At 49.2% G+C, this 23,187-nt stretch overlaps 1 protein-coding gene across 1 annotated transcript in view; it reads right to left on the bottom strand.

The window, feature by feature from the left end:
* Window positions 1–21,856, bottom strand: part of FRMD7 (FERM domain containing 7) — a 31,785-nt gene extending 9,929 nt beyond the window's left edge. Inside the window, exons 1-4 of the mRNA XM_077827303.1 lie at window positions 21,634–21,856; window positions 8,542–8,646; window positions 5,606–5,648; window positions 2,436–2,514 (exon numbers count right to left, since the gene is read on the bottom strand). Coding sequence (XP_077683429.1) covers window positions 2,436–2,514; window positions 5,606–5,648; window positions 8,542–8,646; window positions 21,634–21,822 — 416 coding nt within the window. The 5' untranslated portion in view covers window positions 21,823–21,856. The remainder of the gene's footprint in view (window positions 1–2,435; window positions 2,515–5,605; window positions 5,649–8,541; window positions 8,647–21,633) is intronic.
* Window positions 21,857–23,187: the final 1,331 nt, after the last annotated feature.

The raw sequence follows: 23,187 nt of genomic DNA, 5'->3' as shown, positions 1-23,187 counted from the left end.
AAGGCCCAACCCTGCAAGGAGCCAAGATCCTTCACCTGCCAGCTCTGCTCGGAGTGGCCGTGCCGGGATCAGTGTGGATGTTTATAAATCTCTGGGCAATACTCAGATGGAAGGCAGTACACGCGGGCCCGGCAAGAGACCATTTGGATCCTGATACATCATGTTCACTGAGGCCCCTCCCCGGCCCATTTCATGTCAGTCACAGACATTTTTGAGGCCCCGGTCCAACTGTCCCCATTTCCCCTGCCTCTTGTCTGCCTGACCCAGAGCCCAGGGACATCAATGGGAGTGTTTCCACTGAGACTGATGGGCTCTGGCTCAGACCCCATGAGCGCTCAGTGGCCCAGGAGAGGGGCAAGCGCATGGCTGGTGGCCCTCTTTTCGCTCCTGGATCAAGGAGAGGGGACGGGCTGGTACACATGGGACTCCAAACCATGCTGGTTCACCACCATGTCTGAACGCAGCGCTTTCCAGCAGGGCTCTGCTAGAGAACAGGGTCATGGGGTGTGTTTGGCAGAGAGCGGACTTGAGAATGCTCAAGAAATGATTATTAGAGATAAGAAAAGAGAAAGGGATTTTCACTCTTTGTATGTCTCTCTACTGAGTTCAGAACTTAGCCGAACAGCTTCAGGGTTACGTAACAATGAAACTGGCTTGTGTGTCTTAGCTGTAAAATCCTTGGTCTGTGCAAACAGCAGGGCCCTCCCAACAAAGCAAGCTAGTAAGTAAAACCCAAGCCCACAAAACACAGACCAGACAGAAGAATAAACACCTGCTGTAAGATAAAAACCACTGGCTGGAGCCAGTGGGGTTGACAGCAAAGAGGAGGACAGAAGTGGACAGCTAAGCAAAAGGGTATTAGTTTAGGGGATTTATGCATGAGAATGTTTTATTGAGGAAGTCATACTAGAAAGGTACACAGATGGACAAACTGAGTCTGTTCAAAGTTACAGAACCAAGGAGAAAGTTAAATGACTGACCCCAAGTGACTGGAGAGGACACATGGGAAGAACACAGCAGAGACCAGAGATTTGAAAAAGTCACCCTGTCCCCAGGAAAGGTAACTATATCACTTTTTGTTCTTGCCATATCGGGTTTTGCATGTATATGTGATGGCAAGGTGATCATGGCGTTGTCTTAAAATGCCCAGAATAAAGGCTAAAAGGAACTGTTCAAGTCTCAGTTGAAGTGGATCTCGTTTTACCCCCAACAGTTCTTTCATTACCACTGTGGACAGGGATTTCTTCAAATCAGAGAACTCTGTTGCTGGCATGGCTGCGAAACCAACCCAGGTAGGGCCTGCGGAGGGAGTCACTTGCCTCGCAGGCTGTGCCAGAAGTAAAGACATAGAATCATAGAACATCAGGATGAGCTGATAGTTTCCCCAGAGGGAAGAGAAGAAGTTAAAGGAGATGATGGAAAAGGGGGCGGTAGGGACTCGCCGTCGGAGCGGACTGGGAGCTGCAGCCGTCCGATGCAGATAGGAAGCAGCCCTGGCTGAGTAGGGGCTGGCGTGGGTGATGACCTGGCACCTCCCCTGCCCACAGTAACTAGACATTGGGCGCCTGGCCAGTAGATCTGAAACTGGACTTTCTGGTTGAAAACCGGACAACTGACCACCCAAGAGTCCAGTCCCCTTCTATTGCAGAAAACCCTAACATGTAACCCCATTCATAAACTTATCAAGGTCCATCGTAGACCAAGACAATCAACCAGTATCCTGGTGTGATTTTGATTTTAAACTCAGATCATTTTACACATTGTAAAGAAGCATTGTAGAGACTGGTGGTTTTAGCAGCAGGGTCAGGAACAATTGAAGCTTTCGACACCCAGTGTGTGGGAAGCAGTTTGGGATTGTGAAATGAGGTGTGTCACTTGGGTGTTTATCAGAGAAATAACACTGGCATTTGAATGGCAATCTGTAGGGTTCAGAGTGAATACAACACTTCGAGCTATGGGGCAGGTCACACCTCTCAGAGCTATTGTCTTAGGTTGGCTAAAGAATCTGCATGAAGCTGCTGCGTTGGTTTTATACTTAGTTCATGTCTGTAATGTTTTCTCCAAAACATAATTGTTTTTTAAATAAAAACTTATGTTCCAGAGCACAATTTTGCACTAAAAGGTAGGATTCTGCAGCAGATTTATAGATCACGGGGAACCCCAATCAATGCTTAGCAAATAAAAATCTGCAGTATATGGCTATGGCTGATGGACAAATAAAGATGATGGATTAGGCAGAATTGTTTGTGTTTCTAAACAGAGGGTCAGAGAAAGAAATATTTGCAACATATAAATTTGCACCGACAGTCAACATGACTATTGCTAGGGGGCTTGTTTTGGCTATGGACACTGAATGATTTAGACAACGAAGACTGCGTTACAAAGCCTCTAGTAGCGAATAAAAATGTAGACCATGAAAAGAAATGGTGCCCTACCTTGTCAACTCTTCTCTCAGATGTCCAGGGTCCACTGGGAAAAATTTCACCATAAATTTGAAAAGAACCTCCTTAGGATCTTAAAACACAACATCTTCATAAGTTTTATTTCAAATGTCTGTTGAGAACATTTACAAATCTCTTCACACACCCTGCACCCACGCACACCGGGGAGTAAATCACTTTGATTCCTTACAAATTCGGCCCTGACGGGTGCTGAGCATCGGGGACGTGATCCTGCAGGGTGCTGAGCCGGGGCTTCAATCCAGCCACATACTTAAGCAGAGGCTCAACTTGAGCCACATGAGCAGTGCTATTGAACTCAGTGGAAGAACAGCCCCACTCCTGTAAACAGGGTAACCCCGACGATTCAAATTAAACACATGCTTGAGCGCTGCCCTGGACTGGGGACAGGGCGCTCAGTGCCTGGCTGGATTGAGCCACCGCAGAGCAAGTGCAATTCCCATTGGATTCCAATCACCTCACAGGATTGGGCCCATCGTGCCGCTCCTTTGCCCACTGAATTCAAGAGGACCGCAGTGCCCGACGTTCAAACAATCGTGTTTAGCATTTCTTAATGTGCCTATCTCAGCGGGGCTCTGGTCTGCCATCTATTCTGAATCAGCCCTTCCCATCGAGACAATACCGAAGTTACGGGTGTGCAATGAAATCCCATACAAACAGAAAATGTAACCAGCTCATTCTGCAGGGCCCAGAGGAGGTGTAAGGAAGAAACAATCCTTCCAAAGGCTAGTTTGTGCACTGAGGGGCAAATTCTGCTATCGGAACTGTAGGGTCAACTCAGATCAGTGTAATTGCAGGGTTGTTTTGGGCAGGGAGGGGCTGTTGGCAGGCATGTCATTGGGAAAATCCTATGGGGAACCATATTCCCAGCACCCATGTCTGCCCACAGCTCCACCCAGATAAATCCTGCAGGCATCTGGGTGGGTTTAAAGAAGGGCAGACTTGTGGGCTCGACAGAGTTTTAAAGCTCTTCGTGTCTCGGCCACAGGTGGGCTAGAAGGGAAACCCAAACGGAACGACGTGGCCTACGAAAGGGCACCGGTAAATGGCCAGACTGCAGTGGAGTTGATTCCGGGGCCCCAGCTGCCTTTCTGTGGAATAATGGACACACAGCTGTCGAGACTAAGGCGGTGGCTACACCACGGAGCTGACGGCGGCTCGGCGAGGGCAGATGCTCTAGGCTGATCGGAGAGGAGAGAGTTCTCCCGTCGACTTCGTGACGCCAGCGCCCGAGGCGGCCGGAGACGCTCTCCGGGAGACACAGCGCCGTCCACACCAGCGCTTAGGTGGGTGTAACTCACGTTGCTCAGGGGGGTGATATAGTCACCCCCCCAAGCCACGTAATTTAGCCCAACCTCAGCGGTAGTGTGTACAGAGCCTTCCATGTGGAGGCAGAAGGCCGACGGCTGGGTCTGCAGCCTTGCCCCTGGAAACGTCCCAGTGCACACCTTAGCCCTGCCTTGCACTGTGTGGGTCGAGGGGACTCCGGGAGCTACATACGAAAGTATTGGCTTCCCTGGAACTGGATTAAGGGTAGAATCACCTGTTCCTCTCAGAGCCCGGCGGGTGACATTTGAATAGAAGATTGGAGTCACCTTGAAGCAGGGAAAAGCTGAGAAATTCACAGGCAGTGATATGGCAGCAGCCTCTGAAATGGCAGCGCTGGCGGGGAGGGGTCAGGGAGGGGGTGGGGGCACCACCACCTTGGGGACAGCTGTGTTTCAGTCCATTCTGACCGGCATGCAGGACAGCACGCAACAGAACGTGCGTATGCAAAACCTGCAAAGGGGCTGCTGCATTTTCTAGCCTGCAGGTCAGGCCAGCCTGAGAGCATGTGCCACACCTGCTTCTGAGCTGTGGCAAATCACCCAGGCCAGCCCAGAGCCGACACGTCACAGCCACGAAGCAGGTGCTTGTGCCAGGCCTTTCACTCACGTTGAAATGCATGGAGGGCAATGCTGCAATGCAGCCCCGATGCTTTGTTCTGCAGCCTCACCTCCTGCAAACAGGAACCACGATCTCACACAGGGCTCAGTGCAGCAGATACCTGAGCTTGATCTTGCTTGCAAATTCATTTTTGAAAATCGTAATCTAAGCTGATGGGGAAATGGTTTAGATGATTGGTTCTGTGGCTGGCAGTCTGCAGGTCAGCTCGGGCTAATCCCAGCTGGGATGGGATGCTTCTCCCTGCAGAAGCCCAGCACCAGGCCTAGCTGCCGCCAACACCATGCATAGGCCAGTGCTTAATTGTAACGACAGAGGTGCCAGGCTCAAGCAATTTGTTTACATTCATAACTGATGCAGCAGGCCCAGAGGGGCCGGGGCTCAGCCCTGGCACAAATTACACACTGGCCTCCACCCGGTGCTAGCCTGTGCAGCGGAGTGAATGTCACCAGTTATAGCCCCTTTGCTTGTGTAAGGGTTGCAGAGACCAACTTAGAGCTATACTGTGAGCCAGTGATACTCCGCCTGCGGCTTGCGAGCCCCAACTGGGGCTTTACTGCAGCTCTTTACAGCACATGGTCCTAAAACACTGGGTGATTTCCTTATTAACCAGCCTGTTATTAACCAGTCAGGAGGCTTTTACTATGTTATTAACCAATTAAGTTATCAACTTGCACAAACTTATTAACTTGTTTGCTGTGAGAATAATCTATATGTACACTGCATATTTCCCCGCCATGCTGTTTATATATGAATAGTACTATAGTAAATGAAACAATGAATTCTCATCACTGGGGCTCCTTGGGGTAATGTCACTCACTCATTTGGCTTCTGAATCACTGAGGTCTGAGTATCACTGCTCTATGCACATGTGGCTACACTCCAGACAGAAGAGTAGCTTTTGGCCCAACACTGATCAGGCATGTGAGCTGCCAGGATCTCACAGCCTGACTTTTGTTACAGACAGGACAGCATTACCCTTGCTCTGCTGACAGACCGTGATCAGGATGTAGAATGGAACCTGAAGCTTGGCCAACAGCCTCACCCAACTCCGCAGCACAAGGTGAACCCAAGCAAATGCCAGAACCTGAAAGCCCATGTCCCCAAGCCTCAGCCAGCTCACGAATGTGCCGGTGAGACTTCTGGTATTAGCTGACATTTGTCTGCAGCGGCTAGTACATGGTTATTCCTTAGACACTTACTTTTCATCTGCTTTGTTATGGGTTTTAGAAGCTCCAGCCAAACCTGCAATAACAGCAATGGAGAGTTGGTGAAGACACAGCATGAAGTGCTGGGTTTGTATTAATAAAAACAACACAACTCTTTCTGTCAGGAGAGAAAGTAGAAAAGATACAGGCCTGCTGATGCTAAGAAAAAACTAAAGAGTGACCTGCCAGTAATGGGGGAGGGAAGAATAATAAACCCAGGTGGGGCCGTGTTCTCCCACTGCAAGACAGGAGGAAGTCACTCGAGCACACTGAAGTCAATGGAACTTAGAATCATAGAATACCAGGGTTGGAAGGGACCTCAGGAGGTCATCTAGTCCAACTCCCTGCTCAAAGCAGGACCAACCCCAACTAAATCATCCCAGCCAGGGCTTTGTCAAGCCGGGCCTTAAAAACCTCTAAGGAAGGAGATTCCACCACCTCCCCAGGTAACTCATTCCAGTGTTTCACCACCCTTCTAGTGAAATAGTGTTTCCTAATATCCAACCTAGACCTCCCCCCCTGCAACTTGAGATCATCGCTCTTATCCTTAGGGGAAGAATTAGGACCAGGACACTCAAGAATTTTGATAGTTTCCACCTTTACTTCTGCTTTTGTGCAATGCCCCGGGGGGGGGGGGGGGGGGTGCCTGTTCTGCAGGAATCTCATTGTGCAACAAGAAGAAATGGGGGGGTGGGGGGAGAAGAATCCTGATCGAGACTAAAATCCCTTTTAAAAAACACGTGTAGGCTCTGAACAGGTCCGCTGATAAATGAGTGGGCCAGAAAGCACTCTGGGAAGCCCCTATGCCTGCAAGGGTCATGGCACAGCCTGTGCCCCCAGCATCCACTCTGCCCGGCAGAGCTTTCTGAAGGTTACTATAAAGTTATTCTAAGAAACCAGGGTGGCTAAAGTGCCGTCCATGAGCCACGCACTCCCCACTGCAGCCGCTTCCGCCTTTGGGCCCAAGACAGAGCCCGGAAGGTCTGTAAGGGTCAGCATGCGGTGCTGTCCCGCAGCAGCCCTCCACCCTGCCCACAATGGAGCGCTGCATCGCGGCACCTGCCCCTTCACATTGTCACGCCGCAGGGCCGCTGCAGCATGCCAACAAGGGGCAGCTCTCAAGCTGGTGTGACCCCCCCACCACTTATCATCCCTGTGATAGGCAGAAGTTTCCACTCTTCTCAGTTACAACTGAACATCCCTATTCCGCCCTCTTCACAGAGAGGCCGTGTGGTCTAGTGGACGGGGAACAAGGAGACCCAGTCTCCATTCCTGGCTCTGCGTGCACTGATCTGCTGTGTGCCCCCTGGCAAGTCACCTCCCCTCCCTGTGTCCCGACTCCCCGCTCCCCCTTTTGTGGTGTCAGTGGTCAGGCTGGAAGGCCCGGGTCTTCACAGGTGCCTCGCGCCTACCGAAACCAGTGGGAGTGCAGCTCCTTACGTCCTTTTTAGGATCTGGGCCTGGGCAATTGGGTGCAATAACGATCTCTCACTGTGCATGTTCAGAGCCCCGTCCAGCCAGCTCCATTCTGGCCTGGGCCTCCAGGTGCTGCTGTAGGGTTGCCAACTTTCTAATCACACAAAACTGAACATCCTAGCCCCACCCCCTGCTCACTATGTTCCCCCTCCCTTGGTGGCTTGCTCTCCCCCACCCTCACTCACTTTCACCGAGCTGGGGCAGGGAGTTGGGGTGCGGGAGGGGGTGAGGGTTCTAACTGGGGGTACGAGCTTGGGGATGAGGGGTTCAGGGCTCCAGGCTGGGGGGTGAGGCCAAGGGATTCGGAATGTGGGAGCGGGTTCTGGGTTGAGGCAGGGGGTTGGGGTCTGGGAGAGGGTACAGGCTCTGGGCTGGGGCCGGGGATGAGGGGTTTGGGGTGCAGGAGGTGGCTCCAGGCTGTGGAGTGGGGCTGAGGGATTTGGAGGGGGCCACAGGTTGATGCCAGGGGTTGGGGTACAGGGGGCAGTGAGGGCTCCGGCTGGGGATGCATGCTCTAGGGTGGGCCCGGGGATGAGGGGGCGGGGGCTCACGGCTGGGGCACAGGGTTGGGGTGCAGGCTTCCCTTGGGTGGCTCCCACTCAGTGGCGCAGCAGGTCGAAGGCAGGCTCCCTCCCTGTCCTGGCTCTGCGCTGTGCCCCGGAAGCAGCCAGCAGGTCCAGCTCCTAGGCGGAGGGGCCAGGAGGCTCCATGCCCTGCTTTCGCCCATAGGCATGCCCCCCCCCAGCTCCCATTGGCCACGGTTCCCAGCCAATAGAGTGCGGAGCCTGTGCTGGGGGTGGTGACAGCGTGCAGAGCCCCATGGCCCCCCTGCTTAGGCACTGGACCTGCTGGCCGCTTCCAGGGCGCATTGTGGTGCCAGGACAGGTAGGGACTAGCCTGCCTTAGCACTGCAGCACCGCCGATCGGACTTCTAATGGCCCGGTCGGCAGTGCTGACCAGAGCCGCCAGGGTCCCTTTTCGACTTGGTCTTCTGGTCAAAAACCGGACGCCTGGCAACTCTATGTGGCTGTCAAACAAGAGATAGGCAGGGCGGGTAGAAGAGGGGCAGGACAGGAGCAGAGTGGGGAGGGGAAGGGCAGGTTGTGGGGACAGAGAGGCGCAGAGCAGGTGGGCGGATGGGAAGGCGCTGGCGTCAGGGGCAGACGTCAGGAAAAGGAAGCAGGACCAGCAATGTGATGTGTGTTATCGTGTCACTAAAGACTGTATCACGCTGCCTATGCACACGGTGGCAGCAGTCCCGCTGCATGGCAGCCTTGCTTCGGGCATTTCCCACCTTTAAATCCTTTGCTTTGCAACATTCATGTCTGTCGGAACATATTTTTGAACGGTAAAAGCGATCTAACAATGGAAGGTTGGGACTGCTGAATGCTGCCCTTGGCTTTTGCTGTGTTTCGTTCAGCGGGAACTTGGCCTTATCAAAGAATGTTACTTACATTGTTTCCAGCCTGGCTTTGGAATTCCAGTCCAAAGTATTCCCTCTCCGCAAGGTGCAGGTGGCTGCAGCTCAGGTTGAACAACCCCTTGCCAGAGGACTTTTGCTAGCAAACAAAAAGCTCATTAGAAGCAGCGCAGTGGGCAATGTCCGGAGCAAGAGGTTAACTGATGTCACTGATGTCAATAAGAAACTCCAGTCATGAATCTTTGAAGCTATTTACGGGCCCCTGGGCTAAGATGTCTTGCCTGCAAAGTAGCCAGCACAATTTTGGGATGAGACAAATAATAATTCAATTAAAATAACAAATACAATAAAACAAACATACACTTCCTATATACAGACGTCTCGTAATTATTATATTCTTCTGCATGCCTTACACTGCCCCCACACGCCTCTGCTGTCTCCTTCCCCTTGTCAGGTGCTGTCCGTATGTAACATGCACAGCAGAGAACCGGAGTCCAAGTCCTGCTTCGGCCATGGGCCTGAATCGGAGCTCATGCTGGTGAGACTCCACTGAAGTCAGGAGAGTTTCACTGGCGTAACACACACACACACAGAGTCTGATTTTCACACGGAGCACCCACTCTTTGAAAGTCAGGCCCCTTTAAGACGGGCACCTACAAATGGGCACATGCAAAGGCTCACGTGCCAGCGTCTTAAAGTGTATCAAGCTTTTCTAACGATTATATCCCACCACATGCTGGCGCAGTGCACGACACGGGTTATTCTGGCCAGCCCAAAAAAGAGCCGTAAAACCTTAATTCCACCCCAGCTCATCCCGTAGCTGACATACGACAGGTATTAAACAGAAGAAATATTTTATTTCAGAGAGTTTTTAAAAAGTGTCATTGGGCTATTTTTGAAAACTTGGAAATGTTTCTTTTTCACCTAAGCCAGCAGCATGATCCAGAGACAAACCTTATTCAAGAAAGGCGAGTTGCCGGTGCATTTGAGCTGGACGTGAACTGCTAAATGCAGCATGTGTCATTCTCTTAGTCCTTTGAATTAAAACTCTTCACGGAGAATAAAATAAGAAAAGTTTTTCACAAGTCCCAGGAATCAGATGCATGAAAAAAAATCTGGACAAAATCTTATTTGATTTTGCTGTTTTTTAGCAGAAGCTATTGCAGGAGACAGAGCGGTTCAGACAATGCAGTGATGTTTCCTGAAGACAAATGCGCTATGCTCAGAACCCACCATATGGAAATCTCATGTGAAATCAGGGTTGCCATGGCAAAAGCATTTAATTCACCCGCGAGCTGGAAGTGAACATCAAACCTGTGTAACTTGTTGGTGCACACGGATCTGCTGCCGGAGAGCTGGTAAATTAATAAGGTGCCCTGCTGAAAAGCTGGGGACGTTCCTTTAACATCTTGGGAAGGATGGGAAAGAAGAAAGAAAAATTCTGCCTGCAGTGAGAAAAGGAAGCTGAAAAATGGACTGGCCAAAATATGAGCACCCAGTGGTGCTCACTCCTCTAACACCAGAGCTGTGCAAGGGACCGTCCATCTGACCTGAGATTTGCAAGCTGCCTGCAGGATTTGGCTATTGAAATTAATGGAATTCAGGCATCCAAACCATCCCATCCACTTTTTCTGGAGCCAAGTCCCTGGCCAAGGAATCTGCCTGGCTCTGAACTGGCTGCATTTGTCACAGGCTGTTGAAGCAGGGCAGGGCTCTCCCCACCTGGGTCAGCCAGTTGTCAATCAGGGCAAGCGTTATTACACTGATGTCCTTTCTGGCCAGTTCTAGGGGCTGGCTAGATGCAAATGAAAGAATCTTTCGCCCTTTGGGAAAAGGTAAGGGGATGCCTCAGTAGTCTCTCTCTGTAACAAAAGGGGCTGAAATCCAAGGCTTTGGGGGAGCTCAGTGCACAGCGGCTGCAGTGTTGGAAATACAGGTGTCTCCTGCAGAACTGTGAGTAGTTTTACTAAGGCACTGCAGGTGCAGACTGCCCTGCACCCAAGGGTGTCAGTGCACTTCAGATGCTTTCATCGGTCTGCAAAACTCTTTGACATTCGAGGCCAACGACCGTTTGTATCTGGTAAACTTACCCCCAGCACGCTTAAGTGGGTTACCTGAGTTTTCCCAATGATCGATTGGCACAGCGGGGAATAGAACCCAGGTGTCCTAGTGCCCAGCCCCAGACACTAACAGATCACATTTCCCCTCCTTTTTCAAAGTGCTTCAGGATCTGAAGAAGAGCTCTGTGTAGCTCACAAGCTTGTCTCTTTCACCAGCAGAAGTTGGTCCAGTAAACGATATTGCCTCACTCTCCTGGTCTCTTACAAAATAATAAACATTCAGAAATGAAGAGGGTTTCGTATGAAAGCAAGTTTAAAGCAGGACAATAATGAGCCTTAACTTCAAAGTGACTATCCTGAGATAAAACACTTAGGCAGGAAATAGCACTGGCAGGCCAAGGGATTGCAGAGTTCCTGCCCAGAGGGAAGGGGAGGTGACTTGAAAACTGCAACTTGTTCAGAGCAATATGTCCATGCTGCACGCTAATAGCAACCCTTTGTAGCTCCCGGGGGAGTGGAATTGCTAGCCCCGTGTGCTAAGCCTGCTGCAAAGTGACAGCATAATAATAGTGTTCTTGCTCCAGCATGCCTCATTTGCCTCAAAATTACTAGATCACAAGGATAATTAAAACAATTATAATTGTTTATTTCCATGCTAGAACTGTCAAGCATTATAGCCTGTGATGGGCAGCCGGAAGAGAGAAGCGCTCGCAGTTTTCTCACAAGGGTATTACTCACTTTCAGGCTTCGGTTCACACCACACACGACATCACTTACGCCAGAAGAGTGTGCGTCACGGCTTTCTTGGAGGAGAGAGGAACTTTTATCTCCCGATCTCCTGCCTCTGCTGTACTAGCTTGTTCACCCTTTGTCCTTTCTCTTTTCCCACTCCTCCCGTCACGCCTTTCCTCTTTATCAGCCTCTGCCCTCTCTCGGGAATGTGCTTTTTAGTGCACATTATGACGAGCCTGACTGGTAACCAAGCCCTAAACGGAACAAAAAGGAGTGAGTGCGGCCCGACTGCTGGCTGGGCTCAGACACCTTGAGGCAGGGCCCATGGACAATGGGCCGCGGCCCCAGCTGGTGTGACGTACTCCCTTGCCACGAGTGGAGCTATGCCAGTAGACACTAGCTGGGGGCAAAATCCCAATATCTCCAAAGCGTTGAAAGTGTTCCAGTGACACTATAAATAAGTGACTAGTAAATAGCTAGAATTAATCCTAGACACTCTCCCAAGCTGTGGGAAACTTGGCAAACAGTCACGGCCCAGAACCTCCCCGCATACCTGCTGTCCCTGCAGCCAGCACTTCTGCAGTGTCACGAGAGGGAGGGTGTCTAGTGGAGAAGGCAGGAGACCTAGGTGCCAGGCTCTGCTTTGACCCTGACCTATGGCGTGATTTTGGGGCAAGTCACTTCCCCTCTCTGCACCTCTGAGTCCCTCCCACCCTTGGTCTAGCTTGGATTGTACGCTCTCCCGGGCAACCACTGCCTCTCACCCTGTGTTTGTGCAGCGCCTAGTGTCAGGGAGTCTTACCTCATTCAGCCTCTCTGCTGTAATACAAACAACTAATACTAGGAGTTTGCCCAGAGAGTACCCCCAGAAACACTGCTGTGGGGCGACAGTGCCCCAAGGCAAGGCTGGAGAAATAGCACACCGACACTCAGCCGCTAGCCACCCCGTCCTCACCAGGCAGCGTGACCTCCAGGTTCTGAGGTAACCAAAGAAGGTCGAGCCTGACAGGTCCATTTTCCCCAGGGATGAGTCAGGAAAGGAGGAAGTGTGAGAGGAAGGCAGGGCAGAGGGCGACCAGCATTTTGCATTTGGAGACTGAGCCAAATATTGGACTTAGGTTACAAGTGAAAGGAACGTAAGGCCGTCCAGATACCACACTTGTCAACACCTTGAGCTCCTTGGCTCAGCTTCTCTCTCTCACAGGATCCAGCAAGCTAATTCAGATGCTATTTTAAAATCGAAAGAGAAGACTCTCCTCTTGCTATCCAACATTTGGGACGTCCTCATTCCGACTTTGCTAAGCAGCTGGAGGCTGCCAGCGGCGGCATCTGTATTAATTACTTCAAAAAATGTTCATTCCCAGCGGGCGTCCTGTGAGGTCAGGAAATGCTCACATCACAGGGCAGCCTCATTGTCAGAGACGACCAGTGCTAGAGAAGCAGAAGGAACGTGTGGAAGTCGCTGATGGAGGAGTGGGACGTAATTCATTCCTAATTAACACACTCAATCGTTATTTAGACAGCATCAGCGTACGAAGCGCTTTAGAGAGAGGCACCAATAGATGGTGCCTGCCCCAAGAGGTGACAATGCAGGCAGCGTACAAAGGGCTTCAGGCACAGGGCGGTGTGTAAGTTGATTCCAAGTTGGAGCCAAATTTCTACCCTCATGGTTCAGAAACGGAAAAACAAATGTCTCCCCTCCCAGTTTATTATTGATTTTTAAATCTCATTTTTTAAGCCAATCTCATGATTGTGGGGAGTCCTGACTCATGAGTTTTTAATACTTGGGGTCAGCAATACAGAACATTTCCCTTGAGTTTTGTGACACTTTCCAGTCTGCTTAGCGTAACGCTTTCAGCGGAAGTGACGCCTTTGTTGTGAGAGGTGGGGCCTCGGGCTCATGGGCACACAGAGAGCAGAGTGTTTGAAGGAGGATCTTGAAAGAAGAGAAGGAGAACGGGATAGCACAACAACTGATTACAGCCCTTAACATATTTGATTATTGTTATCAGGTTCTCCTCCATCTTATTTTCTCAAGATAAAATATATCCATTTTTTTTTAACCTTCCTTCCTGGGTCAGGGTTTCTAAACTTTTTATCAAGTTTGTTCATCTTTCTATAGGTTTTTCAGAATAATCTTTTGGAGTATGATTGAGAATTCTACCCCTGCTCCAAAATGCTTTAAGGTTGCTTGAAAATATGTCACCTACGGAAAGGACATGACGATTTAATTCTGGAGGTATTCAGCGTGATTTTCATAGGACTTTTCCATCAGGGCTGTGTCTACCCAAAGTGCCCAGACCACTGTTGTGTTCTAGAGGTATTCAGCTGCGTCTGAACTACACATCCCATGAAAGTGGAACCCGACAGGAGGGCTGGGATGTGAGCCTACGAGTCGCAAACTCAGCCCCATCTCAGAGGCAAGATGCCCCATGCTCGTAACCACAGGAAGAGGCGAATTGGATGTTCCGGGCTGCAGCTGTCTCTGTCCGCCCAGTGGCAGGAAGCACGGCTTGTGCAAAGGAACCAGCGTAAGCCTGTTCCGGGGGCCAGTGTAGCCCCAGCTATGAATGCTCAGTGGCGAGAGGAAGTGGCAGGCTAAGTTTTCTTTCCTTGGGTTCAGCCAGGCCTGGAGCTTTTGGGCTGGAGGAACCACCCAAAAGGATGCCCAGTTATTTCTGGAGAACGGTGAATACCTCCAGAAGAGGACTGGAGTTGCCGTCTTCCAAAAGAAACTCACTCCAGAATAAAGACAACCCCACTCAGCCAGGCACGGATCCTGCCAGCATCCAGCTCCCCGCATGTAGGCATAAAAAGGTTCCCCATTTGACTGGGTCCACCACCATCACAACAAAGAATAGCAGTATTGCAAGCAGCCTGCATGCTGCTGCAATGTGCTTATGCAGATGCAACAATAAGCAGGCCGATAAAACAATTTGGCATATCCCAATCCAGACATACCTGTGAGTTTTGCTGAAAGAGAGTCCTGATCTTCGGGGTGTTAGCTGTTTCAGTTCTCAGAAGGACTCCTCCACCATGCTAGAACTGTGCTAGCAACAGCCATATTAAAATGCAGTGGTTTCTCCCACAGTCCGGCCTAGGTTGTAGGACGTGATCCAGTGTCCATTCAGGTCAATGGGAGAGTTTCCACTATGGGCTGGGAATGAGCCCTTAGTACCAGTAACAGTTTTGGTGATTCAGACCCTTGCCCATTGCTACTGGACTGAGACTAACAGCTTTGTTGTTTCTGCAGAATCTTACATAAGAACATCAGTAGACCTTAAGAATGGCCATTTTGAGTCAGACCAATGGTCCACCTAGCCCAGTATCCTGTCTTCTGACAGTGGCTGATGCCAGATGCTTCACAGGGAATGAAAAGAACAGAGCAATTACTGAGTGATCCATCCCCTGTCGTCCACTCCCAGGTTCTGGCAGTCAGAAGCTTAGGGACACCCAGAGCATGGGGTTGCATCCCTGACCATCTTGGATAATAGCCACTGATGGGCCTATCCTCCATGAACTTATCTAATTCTTTTTTTAACCCAGTTATACTTTTGGTCTTGAAAACATCCCCTGGCAATGAGTTCCACAGGTTGACTGTGCGTTGGGTGAAGAAGTACTTCCTTATGTTTGTTTTAAACCTGATGCCTATTAACTTCATTGGGTGACCTCTGATTCTTGTGTTATGGGAAGGGGTAAATAACACTTAGAATCACAGAGTATCAGGGTTGGAAGGGACCTCAGGAGGTCATCTAGTCCAACTCCCTGCTCAAAGCAGGACCGATCCCCAATTAAATCATCCCAGCCAGGGCTTTGTCAAGCCTGACCTTAAAAACTTCTAAGGAAGGAGATTCCACCACCTCCCTAGGTAACTCATTCCAGTGTTTCACCACCCTCCTAGTGAAAAAGTTTTTCCTAATAGCCAACCTAAATCTCCCCCACTGCAACTTGAGACCATTACTCCTTGTTCCGTCACCTGCTACCACTGAGAACAGTCTAGAGCCATCCTCTTTGGAACCCCCTTTCAGGTAGTTGAAAGCAGCTATCAAATCCCCCATCATTCTTCTCTTTCGTAGACTAAACATCCCCAGTCCCCTCAGCCTCTCCTCATAAGTCATGTGTTCTAGTCCCCTAATCATTTTTGTTGCCCTCCGCTGGACTCCTTCCAATTTTTCCACATCCTTCTTGTGGTGTGGGGCCCAAAACTGGACACAGTACTCCAGATGAGGCCTCACCAGTGTCGAATAGAGGGGAACAATCATGTCCCTCGATCTGCTGGCAATGCCCCTACTTATACAGCCCAAAATGCCATTGGCCTTCTTGGCAACAAGGGCACACTGTTGACTCATATTCAGCTTCTTGTCCACTTCTCGCCAGGTCCTTTTCTGCAGAACTGCTGCCGAGCCATTCAGTCCCCAGTCTGTAGCGGTGCATTGGATTCTTCCGTCCTAAGTGCAGGACTCTGCACTTGTCCTTGTTGAACCTCATCAGATTTCTTTTGGCCCAATCCTCCAATTTGTCTAGGGCCCTCTGTATCCTATCCCTACCCTCCAGCGTATCTACCTCTCCTCCCAGTTTAGTGTCATCTGCAAACTTGCTGAGGGTGCAATCCACACCATCCTCCAGGTCATTTATGAAGATATTGAACAAAACCGGCCCCAGGACCGACCCTTGGGGCACTCCACTTGACACCGGCTGCCAACTAGACATGGAGCCATTAATCGCTACCCGTTGAGCCCGACAATCTAGCCAGCTTTCTATCCACCTTATAGTCCATTCATCCAGCCCATACTTCTTTAACTTGCTGGCAAGAATACTGTGGGAGACCGTGTCAAAAGCTTTGCTAAAGTCAAGGAACAACACGTCCACTGCTTTCCCTTCAACCACAGAACCAGTTATCTCGTCATAGAAGGCAATTAGATTAGTCAGGCATGACTTGCCCTTGGTGAATCCATGCTGACTGTTCCTGATCACTTTCCTTTCCTCTAAGTGCTTCAGAATTGATTCCTTGAGCACCTGCTCCATGATTTTTCCAGGGACTGAGGTGAGGCTGACTGGCCTGTAGTTCCACGGAGCCTCCTTCTTCCCTTTTTTAAAGATGGGCACTACATTAGCCTTTTTCCAGTCGTCCGGGACCTCCCCCGATCGCCATGAGTTTTCAAAGATAATGGCCTATGGCTCTGCAATCGCATCCGCCAACTCCTTTAGCACTCTCGGATGCAGCGCATCCGGCCCCATGGACTTGTGCTCGTCCAGCTTTTCTAAATAGTCCCGAAGCACTTCTTTCTCCACAGAGGGCTGATCGCCTCCTCCCCATGCTGTGCTGCCCAGTGCAGCAATCTGGGAGCTGACCTTGTTCGTGAAGACAGAGGCAAAAAAAGCATTGAGTACATTCGCTTTTTCCACATCCTCTGTCACTAGGTTGCCTCCTCTGTTCACTTTCTCCATGCCAGTCATTATTTTACAGACCCCTATCCTATCATCCCTTAGTCGTCTCTCTTCCAAGCTGAACAGTTCCAGTCTTTCCTCTCCTCATACGGAAGCTGTTCCATACCCCTAATCATTTTGTTGCCTTTCTCTGTACCTTTTCTATTTCTAATGTATCTTTTTGAGATGAGGTGACAAGAACTGCATGCAGTATTCAAGGTGTGGGCATATCATGGATTTATATAGTGGCTTTATATTATCATCTGTCCTTTTCCTAATGGTTCCTAACATTCTGTTTGCTTTTTTGGCTGCTACTGCACATTGAGTGGATGTTTTCAGAGACCTATCTACAATGACTCCAAGATCTCTTTCTTGAGTGGTAACAGCTAATTTAGACCCCATCTTTTTGTGTGTATAACTGGGATTATGTTTTCCAATGTCCATTATTTTGCATTTATCAACACTGAATTTCATCTGCCATTTTGTTGCCCAGCTACCCAGTTTTGTGCGATCCCTTTTGTAGCTCTTCACAGTCTCCTTAGGACTTAATTATTTTGAGTAATTTTGTATCATCTGCAAATTTTGCCACTTCACTGTTTACCCCCTTTTCCAGATCATTTATGAATAGGTTGAACAGCACTTGTCCCAGTACAGACTCCTGGGGGACACCACTATTTACCTCTCTCCATTCTGAAAACTGACCACTTATTCCTACTCTTTGTTTCCTATCTTTTAACCAGTTACCAATCCATGAGAGGACTTTCACCTTTATCCCACGACTGCTTACTTTGCTTAAGAGGCTTTGGTGAGGGACCTTGTCAAAGACTTTCTGCAAATCCAAATACACTGGATCCCCCTTGTCCACATGCATGTGAATCTACTCACAAATGGAGGGCAGTCAGCTCTATTAAATCCCTTGCAGTACATTCCTGCCTTGCCTCATGATAAAGGACAGGAGGATGTAATCAAATTTGTGCCCTTTGCTGGCTCTGCCTGGCAATTAGGTTTGCTGGTTTTCAGACAAATCTTGCCCTGTAGCAAATTATACTTGCAAAGAAGCAAGTTCTGCAAACGTTCAGCCTTTGTGCGGAGCAGAAAGCAACAAAGCTGAGCACGCTCCACCGCTGGCACCCTGCAAGCTCATCTCTCTCCCCCGCCACTTGGGAGCCACGTGTCTCAGCTCCCCACTGGGTCTCAGGGCCGGAACTAGGCTCTCAGAACGGATTGGAACAGAAGTGCAGTGTTCACTGGCTTAGCAATCTTCCCTAAGGAAGATTTTACCGACACTGATCACCATTAAGGAGCCTAACAAAATTAGGGATGGTGGGGACGATAGAATAGGTGGCACGTTCATTACGGTCTCAGAGGCTCCCAACCTGGGAGGTACTGTGAACTTCAGGCAGGGCAGAAAACCGGTAGAGAGGGGCTGAGAGAGATTAGAAACCAGGACAGAGAACGCCAGCCTAATCTAACCAAACGGAAAGGCATGTGTCTAGGGAGCAACAAGCCAAGGATGATACTTGGAAAGCAGCGCTGCCAGGACAGACCGACAGTCTGTGACAGCCAAACCAGCCAACCAACATGCAAAGGGACTGGCTGGCTCTGGCAGCACGCAGCAAAACAGAACCATACACAGCACTGGAGCAGAAAGGTGACAGCCCCTTCTTTGCATGGCACTGGGGAACCTTCCCCGGGGACGGCAGCGCTCCGTTCTGGGCACCTGGACAAGGAGGGGTTCACAGGAGAGCAACACAAATGTCTAAGGAGCCGGCGGGACTGACCAGTGAGGAGAGGGAAGAATTCATATTCAGAACAGTGGAGGAGGGGTCGAGCTCTTTGCAAGCACGTGAAGAATACGGACTCCAGGATGGGAAAACGGGAATTTCGGGCGACGCAACCGTGGGAGAACTATGTGCAGTGGGATGAAATGAAGTGGAATATGGCTAGACGTTTCGGAACGGTGCGATCCGTTAGAACATGAAGTCGTCCTTCAGGGAACGGTGGGCACCTCATCTCTGGGGAAAGCACTGGGCTCGGCCCTGTGCCTGCCCCTGGGGAAATGAACAGGGTCAGGCCTCCTTCATTGCCAGTTTCCATGGGCTCTGTGCTCTGCTCTGCTGTCAGATGGGAAGAAGAGCATGCATGGAAGATTTCAGAGTAACAGCCGTGTTAGTCTGTATTCACAAAAAGAAAAGGAGGACTTGTGGCACCTTAGAGACTAACCAATTTATTTGAGCATGAGCTTTCGTGAGCTACAGCTCACTTCATCAGATGCATACCGTGGAAACTGCAGCAGACTTTATATACACAGAGAATATGAAACAATACCTCCTCCCACCCCACTGTCCTGCTGGTAATAGCTTATCTAAAGTAATCATCAGGTTAGGCCATTTCCAGCACAAATCCAGGTTTTCTCACCCTCCACCCCCCCACACAAATTCACTCTCCTGCTGGTGATAGCCCATCCGAAGTGTATTCTCTGTGTATATATAAAGTCTGCTGCAGTTTCCATGGTATGCATCTGATGAAGTGAGCTGTAGCTCACGAAAGCTCATGCTCAAATAAATTGGTTAGTCTCTAAGGTGCCACAAGTCCTCCTTTTCTTTTTGCATGGAAGAGAGCATTCAGAGGAGCCCTGCGGCTTCCCTCATCACCTAGGGTCAGAAGCGAGGCCCTCAGAGCAAGCAGGAACTGGACCAAGGACGCAGCCAGCAGATGCAGACTGTTCCCCTTACACAAGCGGCAAAACGCCGCAGCAGAAAGCAGTGGAGGCTAACGCTGATGGGGGCTCCCCCACTGCAGCAGTAACTGGTGGGGCTCACGTTGCATAACCCTGGGGGGAAGCCAATGGCCTCACAGCTTCCCTGGAGACAGAAGGGAAAAGGCTTGCTGGAGGGTCTGCAAAGGGACACCTGCTCTGATGTTCTGGATGGGAGTGTCACAGAACCCCCCCCCACATCTGCCTTGCTGCTTCTGGGTTTGGGGCGGGGGGGAGGGAGGAGCCACTCCACATCCACAGGATCTCTTCACCCCCAGGGGATTTTGCTGCTAGAAGGAAACCAACGAGCCCTACAAGAATGCTGGTAGGAGGTAAAATGTGGTATCCCCTGGTTTGCAGATTCAGACACTGCTTCCTTCACCTCTGATAAAGGACAAACCTGGGTGTCAAACCTGGCTGCTAACCCTGATTCTGTTGTATGTGCTCCTCTGAAATGAGACAACGCAGCATTTTGAAAGTTTCTCCTGAGCTTGAAGTAAATGCTAGCTACGCGGGGTTGGAGGGGTTTGCTAGCAGCAGAAACATTTGCCCTAGCTGTTTAAGGTCTCAATTTTCCAAAAAGAGAGACAATTCTCCACCAGCTGGCACCCTTGTGTAGCTATTTACTCTGCTGCAAAGTGGGTGTATGGAACATCAGATCCGACCTGTCCAGTCCCACCAGTGGTATTTATGTCCATGTGGGACAGGTGCAAATGATTACCCAAGGTACCAGACAGTGGGAAACCAGGCCCTTGCATTTGGTCTCTTTTGTATTTCTTCCTCCCATTACACTAAAGCACTCTACATTTGAGAGAGCTTTCCAAAGTCAGTAAGGGTTTAGGAAGAGTCACGTTTGAGTTGCTTGAAATATCTGTTCAAAGCTTAGCCTAGAGCGGTCTTTTTATTCTGGAGAAGTCACTAATTCAGCTCCTCATTTATCGTAACCGCAAATGCAGCAAATGCCTAAAAGGGGTTTCCAATACAGCTCCATGTAGGAAAAAAACAGGAAATGACTAGCAGTTGCTCTAATGGAGGCTATTTTCTGCAATAACGTGTCATGCCGGGCGATCGTGCCATAAATGTCTTGTGCAAAGAAGAACACAGAGATGGACAAACTGCAGCACTATGGTATTAGCAGCATTCACTGAACCCTCACCCTACACACACCGATCTCGTCAGGGAAAAACTCAGCAGGTTTAAAAACACCTCATTTGCAAGCTGACTCCATACCTCTGCTCCATTCATGTAACTCAATAAAAGTTAAAAAAAAAAATCTTCCTACTTATTCAGAGTCCGGAATTACTGTATTCAGAAATGCAATTGCAAAGAAACTAACCTCCAGGCTATGTTATAAAATATTTCCTAGGAAATGCATTATCATTTGAATAACTTTATATAAAATAACATGGTCCCTGGGGAGAGAGAACTATGTACTGAAATAGATCTGGTTAAATATTATTTGAATGTGACCTTAGCATGTTAATCTACAGTATATTCTCAATCACTCCTAAAAAGAGATGTAAACAGTAATATCACTTTGCATTTAGCTACATACAAAGCTGTAACGATGTAGAAATTAAAGGCTAATATTTTAGTGCAGATTTTACAGGTTAATATTCAAGGTTAATATTTATTAATTGTGAATAGTTAATAACTCTAGTTTTTTCCAGGTACTGTTATAGAGTAAATATGAGTCAATGATTTTCTTTGCTTCTGATCTCCATTCTTTTTTCTCATCAGCCTTGTCTCCATGAAGACAAGCATACAGAGCTTTCCCCCCAGGGGCAATTTGGTAAAATATGTTATGTTTGTCCTGGACCCAGACTTTTCTTCCTGGTTGAGGCTTAATGTTGGCATCCAGACAAACGAAGACAGACTGTCAAAAATGCACCCCATCCTGGCTGATTTCAAACTGATGACACCGGATGAGTCCAACCCATCTCCCCCACTTTTTAAAAACTGGATGCAAATGACAGTGGGCAGCTTGCGCGCGTAAGCGCTGAAACATACGAGGAGGACAAGGCTACACGCTCCTTTTTCCAAAGCTGAAAACGAGAAGCTATCACAGACCATCTGAGGGTTATGCAATCCTTTGGTGCAGCAATGACTTCAGTAATTAGAACAAAACAATAATATGACAGCCACTTACATCCACTACAAAGATCTTCTGGGAGTCATCCAAGAACTGGACTTTCAGATGCAGCATCCTTGAGCACGCAGCTGAGCTGCCAGCCAGTGCAGGAGTCTTGGTAATCTGCGCTGTGTGCCAGACAGGGTACCCTGACTCCTCTTTCACACACAATTTCACTCTCAGCTGGATGGAGAAGGCAGCAGGCATGTTACACAGATGCAGACTTCTCTTTGGAGGGAGGTCTGGAAGCAAAGGAATGTAATGCCTAGGAAGAAATACAAATGCAGTAAGCAGAGATCCTGACAGCCGCCTCTTCTAAATAGCAACCTGTAATTACTTTCTGTAAATTAACGTTATATTATTATTGAAAACATCCAAGGGACCGGTTTCAATGGAGCCACTCAGAATTTAAACTGATGCAACCAAGAATGGGTCTGGCAAAAGCAGAGATTTTTCATTAATTGTTTGAGAAATGCAATGGCTAAAATCCTCCAAATTTCATGTAGTAAAGTCAGAAGAAGATCTATACTGCTCATATTAGTTGTTGGTGGTAATAACTTCATTCTTCATTCAAACCCAATTCTTAAATTTTTAAATACCAGCCTAAAAAACTAGCCCTGTAGCCTGTATGGAATCAGACTCATTCTTGCTGTTTCTGTGAACAAAGCAGAGGGATAAGACAATATCTTCTGAACAGATTTGTATGAAGCTGCCAGACAGAAGAATATCTCTCACTGGAGCCTTGAGAAATGCTCACAGTGGAATTAAAAAACCATGAAACATCCTTGTTCTGGGGTTTTGTTTCTAACTCGCACTTTCCTTAAAGATTAGTTGAGGATCACAGTTCTGTGAGATAACCTGGCTTCAGGATTCAGGAGCCGCCCCCCCACAAATAGCAGCCAGCTGCTTCAGCTACAATGATCAGCTGTGAAACGGTTAATATTAACATTTCAGGCCTCAGAGCTGACTCCCCCAGACACTTGCCAGCGTGTCCCCTCACACCAGGGCATTTTTCCCATTTATACCTGTAAGCACCAGGGAGCAACATTGCACTTGCTTCCAGCAGGAAGAAAAATCTTTACAACCCATAAGCGTTCTTTGGCTTTAAAGCAACAGTGGCGCAATCCCACTAGATGATGATGAACAAGTAAGTCGTTGTGATCCGAGAGGTATGGGCATGATTACAGGGGGTCCTGGCTTTCATGGCCATTTGGGACAAGTCCCATGACTAATATTCCCCATACTGCGCCTTGCTGAATCACTGATGGCGTGAATGTGGGGTCAGTTGTGAAGGCAGCTAGACTAATTCACTGTCTTGCCACTTGCGGAGGAATGAGCATCAGCCAAACAGGAGAGGGATGGCACCCAAAGGAAACCGTTCCCTCCAGCCACCTTGCTAGCACCAATGCAGCATATGTGCCGTGAGGCCCTGAGAGTTGCCATGAGAAAACCCTCATGGTCCTGTCGGCAATGGGAGGGACCCCTAGGCATGCAGGAAGAGAGAGCATTGGACTGGGACTGAGGAGACCTAGCTCTGCCACTGACCTGCTAGGTAACCTTGGGCAAGGCATT

This window comes from Eretmochelys imbricata, chromosome 9 (assembly GCF_965152235.1).
Source record: "Eretmochelys imbricata isolate rEreImb1 chromosome 9, rEreImb1.hap1, whole genome shotgun sequence".
Classification (NCBI taxonomy): domain Eukaryota; kingdom Metazoa; phylum Chordata; order Testudines; family Cheloniidae; genus Eretmochelys; species Eretmochelys imbricata.
This window is presented reverse-complemented; position numbering and strand designations above follow the sequence as displayed.